This window comes from Brienomyrus brachyistius, unplaced genomic scaffold (assembly GCF_023856365.1).
Source record: "Brienomyrus brachyistius isolate T26 unplaced genomic scaffold, BBRACH_0.4 scaffold27, whole genome shotgun sequence".
Classification (NCBI taxonomy): domain Eukaryota; kingdom Metazoa; phylum Chordata; class Actinopteri; order Osteoglossiformes; family Mormyridae; genus Brienomyrus; species Brienomyrus brachyistius.
Window position 1 is genome coordinate 1,539,228 of NW_026042306.1, and position 17,036 is coordinate 1,556,263.

The window sequence follows — 17,036 nt, forward strand, 5'->3', positions numbered from 1 at the left end:
CCAATGGACTTCGGACCCAGACAGAGAGGGCACTGGTGAAGGAGAGAGAGAAGAGTCCTGAGATGAAACAGGAAAATCTCAGATGGAAAAAACCAATTGGAATTAATTCCTCAAAAAAGCTTAGGAGAGGTTGGGAGCCCAGAGCACAATTAGAGCCCAAGGGTCGCTTTCTAGAACAGCTCACCCAACTCTTCAGCCTGGATGAAAAGAGAAACATGGAAAAAGAACATGATGATAATAAGCTTGAAAAGGGAATTACGGAAGAGGACAGGAAGTCTGCTGTCAGGCCAGAGGACAGCCAGAAGGCCACGAGTGAGGCACTTGATGCCTTCAAAACATTCTTTACCCCCAAAGAGCTAAAAGTGGACAGTGCAGATCGTATGGGTCTAGAAGCAATGAGGAAGAAGATGAAAGCTGACATGGAGAAGCTGAAGTCCTTCTTTGAGAAACCATATGGCAGGACTGTTGCAGCTTCAGATACAAAAGTATGTCTTATCAGTGATTTCTTGTTTCTATTGTCTTGCTTCCACAAGCATGATTATTTTTTCTGTTGTTAACTTTGTTTTTCACCAACTGAAGCAGCCCGAACACCTGGCACACTGGTATTAAGAAAATAATATAATATTTAATTAAATATAATACGATTCTATAATTATTGTATTGTGTTTAGGGGGACACGCATGTTGTCTCGAGGGCACTGCCCCTCCCCCCACCAGAACCTGTGTCTTATTACATTTTTTATTATGATTATATATTAGGGGTGTAACAATACAGTCTACTCATGATTCAGTTCAATAGACGATTCAGGGCTCACAATTGGATACACTCACAACATAATTAACAAAATGAATGTGAAAATAAACTAGGATTTCACATTTTTTATTTAATTCTTTTTAAGCATGTACTTTTTATTTTAAAAAAACTGTTTTCAAATCATTTTTTTCTTGTAGCGTTTTTCTTACAAAATGCAAAGGCAAAATTTTTAAGCAAAATTGAGATAATGCCTATTCCTCCCTCTTTCATTAACATTCATGAATGATATAATGCCACGGTGCATTGTTACACCTTTGCAATGTGTATCAGCATATTTTTCGTGAAATATCGTGCCACAGTGCACTGTTATACCCCTATCATTTGTAGTACTTTCTTGTATGAAAATGTTACTGTCTTACTAAAAATGTATAGAACTTAAATGTGTCAATAATATGCCAGACTGTAGCCACAAAGCTGCTACTCAGCGTCATTTGAAGTAAGAATATACTCATACGGAACTACTTCTGAATGCTAGCTGGAATTGATCATTAAAATGTTTATATTGTCACATGACATTATAACTTGCTTTACCTGGTTTTCATCATCAGTCTCTGGCCACCTCCTCCAGGGAACAGAGCATGCCTGGGCGGCTGCAAACTGTGTGGCCCCCAGTCAGGTCACAGGATAATGATGTGAGGCTGGGCCTTAGATACACTGAAGCAGGTGAGCAGAGCTTGATAAAGTCAAATTGCCCAATGCAAATATTTGCTGGTATTTCTGGTTTACCATGAACAAAGAACATTAAACTTCTCCACCCAGCATATGGGTTTAACAGAACAGAAACTACCTCCAAAAGTTTCATATGAAATTGAAAAATTAAATTAAATTAAATCTAATTAAATTAAATTCTCATGCAGTAGTGATTGTTGGTGTTCATGTGTCAGAGACATACCTGGGAAATCTAACAATACGATATCAGAATACAAGCAAGCAAATTAATTTCTCTGATAGTGTAATCTTAATTATCCACAAAGCAATGTATTTACACAGGCTACAGCATAGGAGTGACCCTTACTCTGATAGTGGCAAGCATTTCTTAAATTTATGAATCACAAAAAGAGCACGTTTACAATTTATAGGAGAGCATCCACTCTGCATGGAAATCAATCAGTTAATTTTATATAAGATGTACCCGTATTCTTGATTCTCAAATAAACAAGTTTTATTTTAGATATTGCAAATGAAGTTTAAAATTGTAGTCTAACTGTGAAGTCCTTTTCAGTTGTACATATAAAAAGGTGGGCAAAATTGTACACACAACTAGGCTCTTCTGTTGTCTGGGATCAGAGTTTGAGTCTCCACTCTGGCTCTGCTTGTGTGTTTTCATGTTCTCCCCATGAATTGGAGTTGCTAGGTTGTCCTGGAGAGTGAATGTGTGTCAGTGGTGTGTGTGTGTGTGTGTGTGTGTGTGTGTGTGTGTGTGTGTGTGTGTGTGTGTGTGTGTGTGTGTGTGTGTGTGTGTGTATGTGTTTGTGATGAGAAATGATGTGGCGCCTCATTCTGGGTTATTTTCTGTCTTGCATCGGTTGTGTCTTGGAAATGCTCCCGACCCCCCACAACCCAGCATAGAACAAGTGGGTACAGAAAACTGGATGGATGGATGATGGATGAATTTGAGAATTCCTGCGATCACTACTATGTTATAAACTATGAATTTATCTATATTATTATTATTATCCATCCATCCATTTTTGTGCCACCCCATTATTATTATTATTATTATTATTATTATTATTATTATTATTATTATTTTATTGTTTTTTTTTTTTTGCTTACCCAGAACATCAGACTGCCCTTTTACAGCTGAAGAGAGAGTGTAAGGAAGAAATGGAACAGCTGAGAGTGAGTCCCTTATACACTCCAATCTGCTATGGACTTATTATAGATTCTGCATTGCATTTAGTTCTGCTTTGAAAAAAGCGTAACAGCTATATTTAAAATACATTAACAAATACTGAAGAAAATGTACTTAAGGGAAAAAAGGAAGCAGACAAAATTGTATTTTATAGTTTATTTGTGATTGTTTGGCACTCATTGTAATGCACAGTACAACTTATACAGACTGCATTTGGTATGTAATCAGAAACAGTAACACCTCCTGTCCCCTAGGGAGGTAAGCCTTTTGCCACGTTTGCAACCCCAATAAACAGAGTGAGTGTTTACTGGCTCAAATGAAAGTCTGGCATCTGGAGGTCAGTGGCCTGTACTACGCAGTGGGGTTGCTAGCTTATTGTTATTTAACTTGTCAGATTTAAGGTACCACAGTTGAAATGCACTTCATATTCGTTCGCTTACATTTTGCCCAGACTACCTTAAATCCGACGAGTTACCCCGAGAAGCCAGTAACCCCACTTCATAGTACAGGCCTCTGCTTAGCTCTCATCAGAGTGGTTTGTTACAGCATTATAGTGAACTTGTTCATTCTGTTGGTACTTGGTTGTTGAAACGTTTTAAAGGCTTTTGTTGTATTTGGATAGTTTGACTTGGAACTTAGCCATCTCTTCTATTTGACTCTCCCTGCCGTCCCCGGGAGGTTGGGCTCCCCCTTTGAGTCTGGTCCCTCCCAATGTCTCTTCCTTCTTGGGAGTTTTTCCTTGCCACTGTCGCCTATGGCTTACTCACTGGGGGCATTAGGTGGGGATACTGTAAAGCGCTTTGAGACAATGAAACGCTGTGATAATGCGCTATACAAAAATAAATTTGTTTATTTGTGTTTGTATTTATATTTTCTTTGAATGCTTGTGTGTACAGGTTATTGTAGCTTCTAATACTTTCATTCTTTAAGTGTAGGTTAAAAACACATTTGTTTATTGTTGCTTATTGGGATACTATCGTTAGCAATTTCCTCTAGGTAGTGTTAACTGAAGGGCATGTGACATTAGACATATTTATGTCCTTCATAGTACTGTACATAATAAAACTGTGGCAAAATAAATTGATATTCTAGACTTTTCTGTCATTGTGATGGCTATGCGGCCTAAGTCTATCAGCCTCTACCAGCCTCACTACCTTGTCCTGTTTTGTTTTTTCCTTTTCTCTTGTTTTCCCTCTAATTGCTTGCAGGTAGAGTTGTGCAGGTACCAATCACAGGTGTGGCCTGTTGACTGATTAAGGGCTGCTAAGAAGGAAGACAAAAGAGCCTTGGGAAAGTAGGATAAAGGAGGGGTGTGGTCTGATATTGTGTTGCTTGCTACTCATGAATTGACTTCCTTTTGCCGCCTACTGATTTTGCATTATAATTTTGTGTTGCCAATTACTACGGACCTCTTTGTAACTTGCAATATTTAATCAACACATTCTAGTTAAAAAGATACTTGACATGGTCTCCTTTCTATGTCCCTTCTACTCTGAGCCAAGTGGATGAAACATATGGGGGCTAATCCATTTGAATTTGGCATTGTGATATGTAAGCCTTTGGTTTGTAGTGAATTGTAAGAAATTGTTGGTTACCTGTAGAGTAGTTGTATAGTCTACCCATTGTGATTCAAAACGTGCTAACTGGTATCGCTTGTGTAGTGGGCCGCAAAATTTTGGAGCACAGCGTTTCCCTGTATTAGATCACTTTTGCGCTTGGGATTAGATTTTGAGAAGTCTAATGAAGTATACTTTTAGCAACAAAACACTAAGTTGGAAACACAAGACAGGGAGAAAAATCATTTGTTGGAGTTGGAGAGACTTGTAGGCCGAGAGCAGGAAAGGGAATTACAGCTCACCAGGCTTAGGTTAGAAGGTAAGATTTCCTCTAGTAGTATTATAAATCAATTAAGTCAGCAGTCAGGCTTTTGTGGCATGATAAAGTTTCTTCCAAAGTTCAATGAAGGAGACCCAATGTGTTTTCCTCTTTGTTTGAAAATCTAGCAGCTGTCTAGAATTTGATTTATGAATAGAACATTGTTGTTGTAAGCTGATTTAGCAGGTAAAGCTCAGGAGACATTTCTTGCACTGCCACCTTCAGAGCGAAGGGTTATGTTAAGAAGGCAGCTTTAAAATGTTATGAATTAATACCTGAGGCATACAGACAACATTTTCAGAACTAGAGAAAGACTGATAAACAGACCCACAGTGAGATGGCTAGAGAGCTTACTTGATTTTTCCATCGATGGTGTACAGCAGAAGGTGTGAGGACTTTTGAGGCATTGTGTGATTTAGTAGTTTTGGAGCAATTTTAAAAACATTTTGCCTGAACGAATTGCCATGTATGTCAATGAGCATAAAGTCAAGACAGGGGCTGAAGCTGCAGTCTTGGCGGATGGGTTTATATTGACGCACAAATGTCACATCAGGGAAAACATTCTCCACTCTTTGGATATAGAGAACATTGTCATGGTCACTTTAAGGTTGATCCTTCAGTTATAGTAGGTTTGAGGGTAATAAGGTCAATTTGGAGAATAAGTGCCACTACTGTGTCACGGAGAACCATTGTAAAAATGAATACTCAGTATTGACTGCTCGTACAGTAACAAGACTAAATCCGTAGGAAGGTTTAGAAGCTCAGTGAAGGGGTTTGATCCAGAGCAGCCTATGGAACGTAATGTAAAGTCTTGTGAATTAGGAAATATAGATCTTTCAGATGTGGTAGTTTATACTCCGTTTATCACTGAGGGCTTTGTCTCTCTGGTGGGGAAAATGATCTGAAAGTCCCTGTTAAGGTTTTGTGGGATATTGGGGCCTCAGTCATCAGTAATCTGTTCTGCCTTTCTCTTCATTTTCGGATACTGGGAGGTTGTTTTTAATTTGTGGTATCGAGCTTCAACCACTTTCAGTGCCACTGCACAAAATTGAGCTGCAATCAGGTCATGGGGGGAGGTGGTGTGTGGAGTGTGGCCATCTCTGCCAGTGGAGGGGTTACATGTCATACTTGGTAATAATTTGGTCGGAGAGCATGTGTGGCCTGAAGGGTCACTCCTTCTGTGGTTAGGGCCGTGGTTGTGCCATTTGTGGAGCCTGACAGATCTGCACACGGTTTGCCAGATCTTATGTGCTCAAAAACAGTGCTTCTGCCTGAACTGCCAAATACTCTGTCTTAAGCTGAGATTGTTGATGCCCAGAGGCTAGACTGTAGTTTCAATGAATTGTTTGTTGTGGCAGTAGTTGCCGCATGCACACTGTGATGGTGCAGATCCAGTAGTGCAGGTGGTAATGCCTGATAAATACTGTAACTTGGTTTTAACAGCTTCTCATGGTGATGTAGCTGGACATGTTGGGGTGAAGAAAACTTATTGGCTGTTATAGCCCTTTTATTAGCCAAGAATGCAAAGAGAAGTGGCAAAGTTTGTCATGTCAAATTGCTAAGAAACCAAATACCACGATTAAACCTGCACCTCTCCAGCCAATTCCATCTGTGGGTAAGCCTTTTGAAGACCTGATTATTGACTGTAGGTCCATTACTTTCATCAAAGTCAGGCACCGCCATGTGTCAGACTACACTCTATCCAACTGGCTATGTGCTAAGAACCATTACAACAAAGTTGATTGTGAAAGCACTCACAGAGTTTGTTTCCATATTTGGTATTCCTAAAGTGATCCAGAGTGATACAGGATTAAATTTCACATTTTGTTCTTTTTGCCGAGGTGTTTGAGCAGCTGCACATTTAAACATAAGCTTAGTGCTTATCATGCTTTGGAGCGTTTTCATGCTACACTTAAAATCCTTGCTGCACAATTATTATGTACAGTTGTATAAGATTGGGAAGAGACACTACCATGGTTGCTGCTGGTTAAGTCATCGGACTCTGGCATTGGATTGTCCATCTGATTGCAGCCGTTTTGTGTCCTGGTGCTCCCTGGAACCTGCGTACACTTAGCTGAGGCCCGTCGTCGCCCCCCTGGTGGGATTCCACACCAAACGCGTTCGCTCACCTCGCTTCCGCAGTGGAGGGGTGAATATGAGTAGTCTCCGGCCAGTAGGTTGGACACCCCAGAAGGAGAGTGAACTGGCTTCTATCAGGATTGCACTAGTGAATGCACGATCGCTTGGGAATAAGACATTTATCCTGAATGACTTCTACAAAACGTACAAGTTGGATCTTTTGTGCTTTACAGAAACCTGGCTAAGCACTGGTGAGTTAAGCCCCTTCGCAGAACTTTTACTGCCTGATTGCATATACTTAAACTCACCGAGGACAACTGGACAAGGTGGTGGTTTAGCTTTTAAAAAGTGTTTTAAGTGCAAGCAGTTGTTGGAGGCCCAGTACTCCAGCTTTGAACTGAATATGTTTGAGTTAGACCCCCCACAACCAGTCTTATGTGCTGTGATATACCGTCCCCCAAAATATAATAAGGACTTTATTCAGGATTTTTCTCACTTTCTGTCTGGGATCATGGCCAAATATGATCGTGTTTTAATTGTTGGAGATTTCAACATTCATGTTTGTTGCCCCTCCACACCTCTGTCAAAGGACTCTTTTAATCTTGTTCAGTCTGTGACTGGCTCCACTCATATATTGGGTCACACGTTAAATCTGGTACTATCTTGTGGGCTACCTGTGCAAAACCTAAAGGTTCATGACGCAGTTTTTTCTGACCGTATGTGTCACGATCCGGAAATACTGGAGACGGCGATCGTGCGGGAAACAGGCAAGGGAAACCAGGTACGGGGAATAACGGGGTTTTATTATAGTAACGGGGACTAGGGAGCATCGGACAGGGACTAACAAACATCCACAATGACGGACAAGGGTAACAGGCAAGACCAGGACTTAAAACAGGACAAGACTAAGCAAAGTAATCAGACAAGGCTGGAGACAATCAGGGACGCACACGCGGGTAATCAGGGGGCGTGGCACACACGAGGAGCCGACGAGCCGGGTCATGACAGAACCCCCCCCCAAAGGCGCGCTTCACCGGGCGCGCCAGGGAGGAGGCGACGAACGGGACACAGGAACCGGGACCGAGAAAAGAACAAAACTAACGAGAGACCGGAAACAGGACAGAGGCACAAAACATAGCGAGAGACAGAACGTAAGACACGACTCGACACAGGACCGGGAAAGCGGAGAGACAGACCAGGAAGGGAGAGATAGGAGGGACAGGCGGGACACTAGGAGCGGGAGTGCAAGGAGGGAACATCGGGAAACGAGGAGCAGGAAAGGGCGGAACAGACGGGCGAGGAACAAAAGCAGACGGGGCAAAGACATGAGGTACGAAGGCAGAGGCATAGGGCGAGAAGGAGGGGGTACCAAGGGGAGCCCGAGGGAGCCCCAGCGGGCGACGGGAGGCAGCCGGAGGGGCCGCAGGCGGCCGGGAGGCCGGAGCCGGAGGGGACCCCGGAGGGGCCGAGGAGACAGGGCGAGGGACCCGCGGAGGGGCCAGGGAGGGAGCAGGAGGGAGCACCGGGGAAGGGGACGAGGGAGTAGGAAGGGGCCAGGGCGAAGGCCCGGAGGAGGGGGGAGCCGCAGCAGGCGGCGACGTCCGGGAAAGGGCCGGAGGTAGGGGCCCCGCAGGCGACCGAGGAGCCGCCGTCGGGGAACCCCCAGGCGACCGACCAGGACCCAGAGAGGGGAGCGAGGCAGGGCGACGAGGCACCGGAGAGGGACCTGCAGGCGACAGCCGACCCGGAGGGCCAGGACCCGCAGGCGCCAACCGAGCCCCAGCGCAGGCGAGGGAGGGCGAGCCAGGGGGCAGGGCGGGCGGGACCCCAGCCCTGCGTCTGTGTCCCCTTCCCCTGCGGGACACAGACAAGCCGACCCTAGTTCGGGGTCGATCTCGCCGGGGCGAGGGACTAGGGGTTACGAGTTCTGTCCCCGAGGGGTCCCATTCCAGCTCCTCCACCTCCGAAGAGGGAGGAGCCAAGATGGAGTTGTCCAGGACCACCTCGGGGACTAGGACAGGGACTGGAGCTGCTGCAGGCGGAGGGGGCGCCTCTGGAGCTGCTGCAGGCGGAGGGGGCGCCTCTGGAGCTGCTGCAGGCGGAGGGGGCGCCTCTGGAGCTGCTGCAGGCGGAGGGGGCGCCTCTGGAGCTGCTGCAGGCGGAGGGGGCGCCTCTGGAGCTGCTGCAGGCGGAGGGGGCGCCTCTGGAGCTGCTGCAGGCGGAGGGGGCGCCTCTGGAGCTGCTGCAGGCGGAGGGGGCGCCTCTGGAGCTGCTGCATGCCGCCGGGGCGCCGGGACAGGAACACGGTCAGGTCGCCGGGGCGCCGGGACAGGAACACGGTCAGGTCGCCGGGGCGCCGGGACAGGAACACGGTCAGGCCGCGGGGGGGGCGCCTGCCCGGGAACTGGAGCGCGGTCAGGAACTGGAGCGCGGTCAGGAACTGGAGCGCGGTCAGGAACTGGAGCGCGGTCAGGAACTGGAGCGCGGTCAGGAACTGGAGCGCGGTCAGGAACTGGAGCGCGGTCAGGAACTGGAGGTGGCTGCAGTGGGGGCGCCGGCCCGGGAGCTGCAGCAGGCGGCTGCAGAGGGGGCGCCTGCCCTGGAGCTGCAGGTGGCTGCAGTGGGGGCACCTGCCCTGGAGCTGCAGCAGGTGGCTGCAGTGGGGGCGCCTGCCCGGGAGCTGCAGCAGGCGGCTGCAGAGGGGGTGCCTCTGCAGGAACTGGAGCACGGTCAGGAACTGGAGGTGGCTGCAGTGGGGGCGCCGGCCCGGGAGCTGCAGCAGGCGGCTGCAGAGGGGGCGCCTGCCCTGGAGCTGCAGGTGGCTGCAGTGGGGGCACCTGCCCTGGAGCTGCAGCAGGTGGCTGCAGTGGGGGCGCCTGCCCGGGAGCTGCAGCAGGTGGCTGCAGTGGGGGCGCCTGCCCGGGAGCTGCAGCAGGCGGCTGCAGAGGGGGTGCCTCTGCAGGAACTGGAGCACGGTCAGGAACTGGAGCGCGGTCAGGAACTGGAGGTGGCTGCAGTGGGGGCGCCGGCCCGGGAGCTGCAGCAGGCGGCTGCAGAGGGGGCGCCTGCCCTGGAGCTGCAGGTGGCTGCAGAGGGGGCACCTGCCCTGGAGCTGCAGCAGGTGGCTGCAGTGGGGGCGCCTGCCCGGGAGCTGCAGCAGGCGGCTGCAGAGGGGGTGCCTCTGCAGGAACTGGAGCACGGTCAGGAACTGGAGGCAGTGGGGGCGCCTGCTCTGGAGCTGCAGGCTGCTGCAGTGGGGGCGCCTGCCCTGGAGCTGCAGGCGGAGGGGGCGCTTCCGGAGCTCTCCGGAGCTTGATCAGCCTCCGGAGGTCTTCAGCCATCCTCTCCAGATCCGAATACGGGGATTCTGGAGTGAAAGAGGCGAAATCCTGCCCCAGTTGCACTGCGAGCTTTTCCCCCTCCGGAGGGCCCTGTGGGGCCGGTTCTCCCATCACCCTCCAATACAGTCCCTGGAGGGTGAAGTACCTGTCAGCGAGGATCATGGGTGGCGGCGGCAGCGAAGACGGCTGCGCAGGCGGCGGCGGCCGCACGGGAACGGGGTCCGCCGGCAATGGCGGCCGCACGGGAGCGGTGTCCGCCGGCAATGGCGGCCGCACGGGAGCGGGGTCCGCCGGCAATGACGGAGGGAGGTCCTCCGTACGGGCGATCGCCGTTCTCCTCCGTCTCCCTCGCAGGCGCCTGGCGGTTGCGGGAGGCGGCGCGATGTCCGTGAAAACGGACGGTGGAAGAGAGGCTTCTGGCTCCGGGTAGTGGAAGGGCTCCTCGTCCTCGTCCTCACTTGAGAGCCAGTACTTCCACGCAGGATCGGGGACGCGTGTGGTCGGCCCCCGGGCTGGAGGTAGGGCAGGTACCTCCCTCTCGTCCTCCGCCGGAAGCCAAAGCCTGGAGAGCGAGCAGGCGCCGAGAGAGATCGGCTCTTGAGGGAGCCTCTTCCTCTCTCTCCGCTTCTTCTTTGGGTCCGTCATTCTGTCACGATCCGGAAATACTGGAGACGGCGATCGTGCGGGAAACAGGCAAGGGAAACCAGGTACGGGGAATAACGGGGTTTTATTATAGTAACGGGGACTAGGGAGCATCGGACAGGGACTAACAAACATCCACAATGACGGACAAGGGTAACAGGCAAGACCAGGACTTAAAACAGGACAAGACTAAGCAAAGTAATCAGACAAGGCTGGAGACAATCAGGGACGCACACGCGGGTAATCAGGGGGCGTGGCACACACGAGGAGCCGACGAGCCGGGTCATGACAGTATGCCTGTATTATTTGAAATTCCTTTCTATGCTCATGTTGCTAAAGCTTGCGCTTCTGCGCGCTGATGCCGTATTATTAACCCTACTACTGCTACTCATTTCTCTGCTGCATTTAAAAGTGCCGCTGAGAGTCAAACTTCTGTTTATGATACTGAACAATTGACCTCATCTTTTTATTCTACCTGCCATAACATTCTGCAAAGTGTTGCACCTTTTAAAACACTGCGCCCTAAAACCAAAAAAGAGCCATATTTGACTGACACTTCTCGCTCAGACGAGAGTGTAGGAGGGCAGAACACAGGTGGAAAAAAGATGTTACATGTATCTTTTGACATTTTAAAAGAAACTTGGTTTAAATATCAAATATTTTTCTGATATTGTTCTACGCAACTGTGATAAACCACATGTTCTTTTCAATGCTATTGACACTGCTCTCAATAATCATCAGCCTGTGGAGTCAGACACCTCCTCAGTGAATAGTGAAAAATTCCTGCAGTACTTTGTCTCCAAAATTTCTAGCATCAGAGCTCTTATAACCCCGCTCATGAGGAGTGGGCCAAAATACCTGCTGAGAAGTGCAGAAGTCTCATTGACAGTTACAGGAATCGTTTGATTGCAGTGATTGCCTCAAAAGGTTGTTCAACAAAATATTAAGTTAGGGGTACCATCATTTTTGTCCAGGCCTGTTTCATGAGTTTTTTTTTTATTAATTCTGTTGAAGCATGGTTTAAAATCAATGTCTGACTTTTATTGGTTAAATTTCATAGAATTTTTATTTATTATTACTTTTGTCAGATTAAAGTTATTTCTGTGACCATTGTGAGTTTTTCTTTCATTGACTGAAGGGTACCAACAATTTTGTCCACGTGTGTATATGTTGACAATTTTTCAAATAGTTATTGACCAATATTTACCAGTTTGAAGTATATTCTTGTATTTTATTTTAACCTGTTCTCATTCTGCTTACGTTTGATCTGGAATTATGACATTAAATAATTAATCCGACCCATACGAAATGAAAGACTGCATTCAGTAAGTACAAGGAAGACTACTTCCGCGTTTAATTTTTGCCAGCAATCTTTTCTGGTTTGGGCTGCTTTTGCCGTGTTACCTAAAGTGTGAAGTGTGGGTTTGTTACCCCAGAAGGTTAATCGACGTTCGGAAAATACCAGTTCATTACCTTTTGGATAACAGATTGGCTTAGCCATTGCATTCAAGCTGGGCTTCACCATGCTTGTTAAAATATATCAGACAACTACTTTCGGTTTTGCACGGACTATAGGAAAGTTAATATGGTGATGAAGCCTGACTCGTTTCCTTTACCCAGAATTGAAGACTGTATGGACCAGGTTGGTGCTGCACATTTTATAAGCAAATCTTATTTACTGAAAGGATATTATCAGGTTCTGCTCACACCGCGCACTTGATGTTTCTGCGTTCATAACACCATCCGGTCTCTATTCCTATAATAAGATGAGCTTTGGTTTATGGAATGCCCCTGCAACATTTCAGCAGCTTTTAAATAGTATTATTGCAGGATTGAAGGGGTGCACAGTTTATCTTGATGTGATGGTATATTGTGACTCCTGGGAACAACATCTTGCTTGCATTCTTGCACTGTTTGAGAGATTGTTGCCAGCAAATCTCACAATCAGTCTTGAAAAATGTCAGTGTGCTCGGGCTTCTATTGTCTATTTGGCCAATGTAGTTGGGCAAAGTCAGGTATGGCTGGTTAGAGCCAAGGATTTGGCAATAGATAGATTTCCTCCTCCAACTACCAAGAAGGAGTTGATGAGATTTTTTGGTAACTTTTCCACAGTGGTTTCCTCTCTGACAAATTTGCTCCAGAATATAGTTAAATTTGAATAGTTTCATGGGTAGCAGCAAGCTTTTGAGAATGCTAAACTGCAGCTGAATTCTGAGCCTGTGTTGGCTGCACCAAAATTGGATCAGCCTTTCCCAATACAAGTTGATGCAAGCCAGGTAGGGGCAGTCCATTTGCAAACAGACAATCATATGGATTGGCCTTTGTGCTGTTTCATAAGTTTCACAAACATCTGTTAAACTATTTGGTCATTGAAAAGGGGGCCTTGGCATTGATCTGGGCTCTACAGACTTTGATGGATGTGGCTGGGGGTATGTATCCAGTGGTAGTCTACTGTGATCATAACCTAATGGTGAGATGTGTTGGAAGCTGCAGAGTGAGACTGGTCCTAATCCTGTTTTGGCTTCATAGTGATGGTTGTTTTCTCAAGCAGTATGTATGTGGTTGTTGTGATTTTGTGTCTTTAGACAGCGAATGTGTTTTGATTGTTCTTTGTTTTTCATGGGGAGTTGTGTTTAGAGTCTCATGTCTTTGAGCCTCTTTCCTTGGGGAGGAGGTGTGAGTTTACCAGCCTCCCTACCCAGTCCTGTTTCGTTAGTTATTTCTCCTTTGCATTCCCCCTAATTGCTTGCAGGAAGAGCTGTGAAGGCTCCACTCATAGGTGTGGCCTGTTGACTGATTAATGGCTGCTGAGAAGGAAGACAAATGAGCCTTAGGAAAGCAAGATAAAGGAGGGCCTTGCTTAGGCCTTGTGCTACTTGCCATTCATGGGTTGATTTCCTCTGCCACCTACTGATTTTGCATCATACTTTTATTTTGCCTCTTACTACTGACCTCTTTGTAAATTGCCCTGTTCTAGTTAAGATACTTTGAGTAGTCTCCTTTCTGTGTCCCTTCCACTATGACCAAGTGGATGTCATAGTTACTAAAATAAAATTAAAAAACGGCATGATGTTGAACACTGGTCTGAAGAATGTTGTTTGTAAAATGTCCTTGTTTCTCTGCGGTCCCATATAGGCTGGCTATGAACTGCAAAGGTCACAGCTGCAAGATGAACATGCAGACTCAAAGTCACGGCTGGTGGAGACCATTACAGAGCTGCAGGCAAGGTTGGCCATAAACACACTCAAAGACTTTAAAGAGATGAGGGAGGTGGCTGTGCTGACACAGGACAGCTTTCCGCCCAAGACTTTCCACAACGTGTGGATACAGACTGACCTGGGAGATTTTACCCCAAACCCAGATGATGAAAATTCTAGTACATCTCGAAGTCCGAAGAAACTCAACCATATTTCCATCAAAGAAAGCCTACAGGGAAAGAATGAGTATGCTGTAGATCTGCTATCACCTTCTGCATCAGCATCATCTTCTCAGCCACCGTTGTCAAATTCCATCAGTCCCCCCTTGCCCTTACTACCTCCACCACCATCTTCTGGAGCTTGCCCAGATGCAGGGCACCCATCTTCTTTTCAGTTTGTGCCACCACCACCCCCTCCACTTCCCACCTTCGGTTTAGCATCCTCTCCACCTATGCCTGAGCTTCCTGGTGCAGATCATTCCTCCAATCACTTGGTGGATTATGTCCCCAGAAAGCCAGTGGTGGAGCCAACTCAGCCCATGAAGCCCCTGTACTGGACCAGGATTCAAATCCAGGCCAATAAGTATGTGATCCCTTTGAATAAATTATTTTATCAATTCACCACAAAATGTTATATATTGAGCCTGTGTTACCTGTAAGCCGTACTTTAACATTTTAAAACAATTAAATCAAAGTCAGTGAATTTTGTCATCTCCACTATACACAGGTATATGGAAAGGTGAAGTGACCACAGTGTAAATGTAAATTAATGCAATAAGAAAAGCACAAAGAACATACAGGATAGTGCAATTTTAAGAAGTATTGAGCAATGTAAAGGTAAACACCATAATGATAACAGCAACAACAATAATAATAAACTAATAATACCCAGAGACACTTAAATGATTTGACCATGTTTGTCATGACCAGATATGTCTGGGTACAGTGTACATTGTGCAGAACCTTATAATGTGCAATATTCTTAACTATATTAAATATGTTGTGTTTCATGTAATCGGAGGTAGTAAGTTTGACCTGAGTTCACCATCATATACATTGTAGCAGCATGAGTTCACAGTGTAGAAGTGTATAATAACAGTAACAGTTTCCAGGTTAGGAACAAGGTCTGTTCCATAAGTCTATCTTTAAGTTGAATTTGCAGTGGAACAACAATAATACAGTACAGTCAATCAAGCTACAATGTGTTGTATCCCAACACAATGAGTGTGATTTATTGATACCCAAGTCCAGTACAATGCAGAATTGCATTTGTATTTGCATGTTTTTCAGTCAGAGAGAAAAACACTACGTGAAGTACAATGCCATATGCTCTTAACATGAAAAATTACTTGCATTTAAAAATGCTCATTGGAGTTTTACTTAGACAAAAATACTCTGAGGGCAGAAGGAAAAACGATTGGTTCAGAAACATGACCAATCAGATTGTAGAGGAGGTCAATTCAAGGAACTAGAGGAGGTGGAACCAACCATCCAAATACTTAGTCCAGCCTCCACTATCATTTCTAGATGAGGCAGGACTAAGGTGTTACTAGGCAATTCTCTTGAGACTCATTAGACACATAGTGTCACAATCGCTGAACGAGGGTAAGGCACACGGACAGGCAGGCAGGCAAGGATCAGGCAGGAAGGCCAAAGTCGGGGAAACTAGGGATTTATTCAGACAACTAAGGACAGGAGACATCAGACGATAACATCAATGACAGACACTGAACTGAGGCAAGACGGGGACTGAAATAGACAAGATAACAGGGTACAGCTGGGTACAATCAGGGAAGCACACATGGATAATCAGGGGGGCGTGGCACACACGAGGATCGTACGAGCTGGGCATGACACATAGATGTGTATAGTATAAATTTCTTAATATATTATAATTACATCTTATTTAAAATGTATATAATTACATTATTGGGCACTAGTATGACTTTTCATAAATTATTTTTGTCTGGCATAAGTTACTAAGTTTCGGAGTCACATTCCCTTAGCCCTGTATTTCCCCACTAGATTTGTGTATTTTTTGTACACAATTTTAGTGAACATGAGGTTTTTCAGGAGCACATTGTCATATTGTAGCAGTACTAACTGTACATAATAATAATAATAAATAAAAGTAAATACGTACCGTGCCCACAAACTGCTAAAGCTGCGCAATGTTTTCATGAGCTTCACAATGTAATGTGTTGTAAGCCTCTGTATCCATAAGTCAGATGTTAATACAGGGATTTCCTATAATGTTGCTATATATTCTACTAACACAAATGCAGGAACAAAAATCACAAGAAAAATGAGAAAAAAATTCAATGTGAGCTATTGTTTAACATATCGGCTGAGTTTTTAATAAATAATGAATTTTTGATGGTTGATGTAGTGCTATTGCTCAGGGATTGCTCATACCTGTGCTACCAGAGCCCACTCTCGCCAAGTCGGGCTGTGTTTACCTAGTCTTTCTGGAGCCTCTTTACATTTCCCACCCTACTGGCTTTCACTGTTCTTTACTTTTCTGACACATGGGAGCACCATCTGTCTGAATTTACTTCACACTAAAGCAGTGGTGGAACAGCTGTGCACTGGGCCCTGAGGAAAAAATGGACCAGACCCTTCCCCTTCTCCCCTTTACAAATTCACACCTAGGGCCTGCCTACATCAGCTGCAGCAATTGCAGATGATGAAATTTAAGTAGCCTCCTAATATCGTACCCACCATGCATTGCAGTTCCACAAACATACTTTTTTTCATTCCTCTAAGCACTATATAAATAAATATGAATTGAATAATATTTCTTGAAGCAAAAAAAATATCTGGAACAGCCCTCCTGTATCTTAACACTGAAAATGAAAATAACTAAGTCTGTATCTCCGTGTTGGTAAGGTAAAGTCTTATTAATTAATGAGATGATGCAAATTAGCATGACAGAGTGCTCTGCATAACCCGGGTGCTTCCACATGATTGGTCACCATATAGCATGTCCATCCTTGAATTTCCTCTTACGATCTCCAATCTTGCTTACTAAGTACATACATAATGATTACATGATTGATTGATTACGTATTGTTCTATCATTTCATGTTTTTTGTACTAACAGTGGTTATACTGTGATATACCTGTCATACACTATAATGACAATAAGTGCTTCATATTATTAGCTCAAAGTATGACCAACAGGATAACAGCAGGGGTCCCCCTCCCAGTTTCTCATGTGCTGTTCACTGCTATC

The 17,036-nt window shown here is 45.8% G+C and overlaps 1 protein-coding gene across 1 annotated transcript in view; it reads left to right on the top strand.

Annotated features, from left to right (window-relative positions):
- The first annotated feature begins 215 nt into the window (after positions 1-215).
- The window catches only part of LOC125720826 (formin-like), a 35,232-nt gene continuing 18,411 nt past the window's right edge, over positions 216-17,036 (top strand). Inside the window, exons 1-4 of the mRNA XM_048996689.1 lie at positions 216-485; positions 1,362-1,476; positions 2,594-2,655; positions 13,741-14,384. Coding sequence (XP_048852646.1) covers positions 216-485; positions 1,362-1,476; positions 2,594-2,655; positions 13,741-14,384 — 1,091 coding nt within the window. The remainder of the gene's footprint in view (positions 486-1,361; positions 1,477-2,593; positions 2,656-13,740; positions 14,385-17,036) is intronic.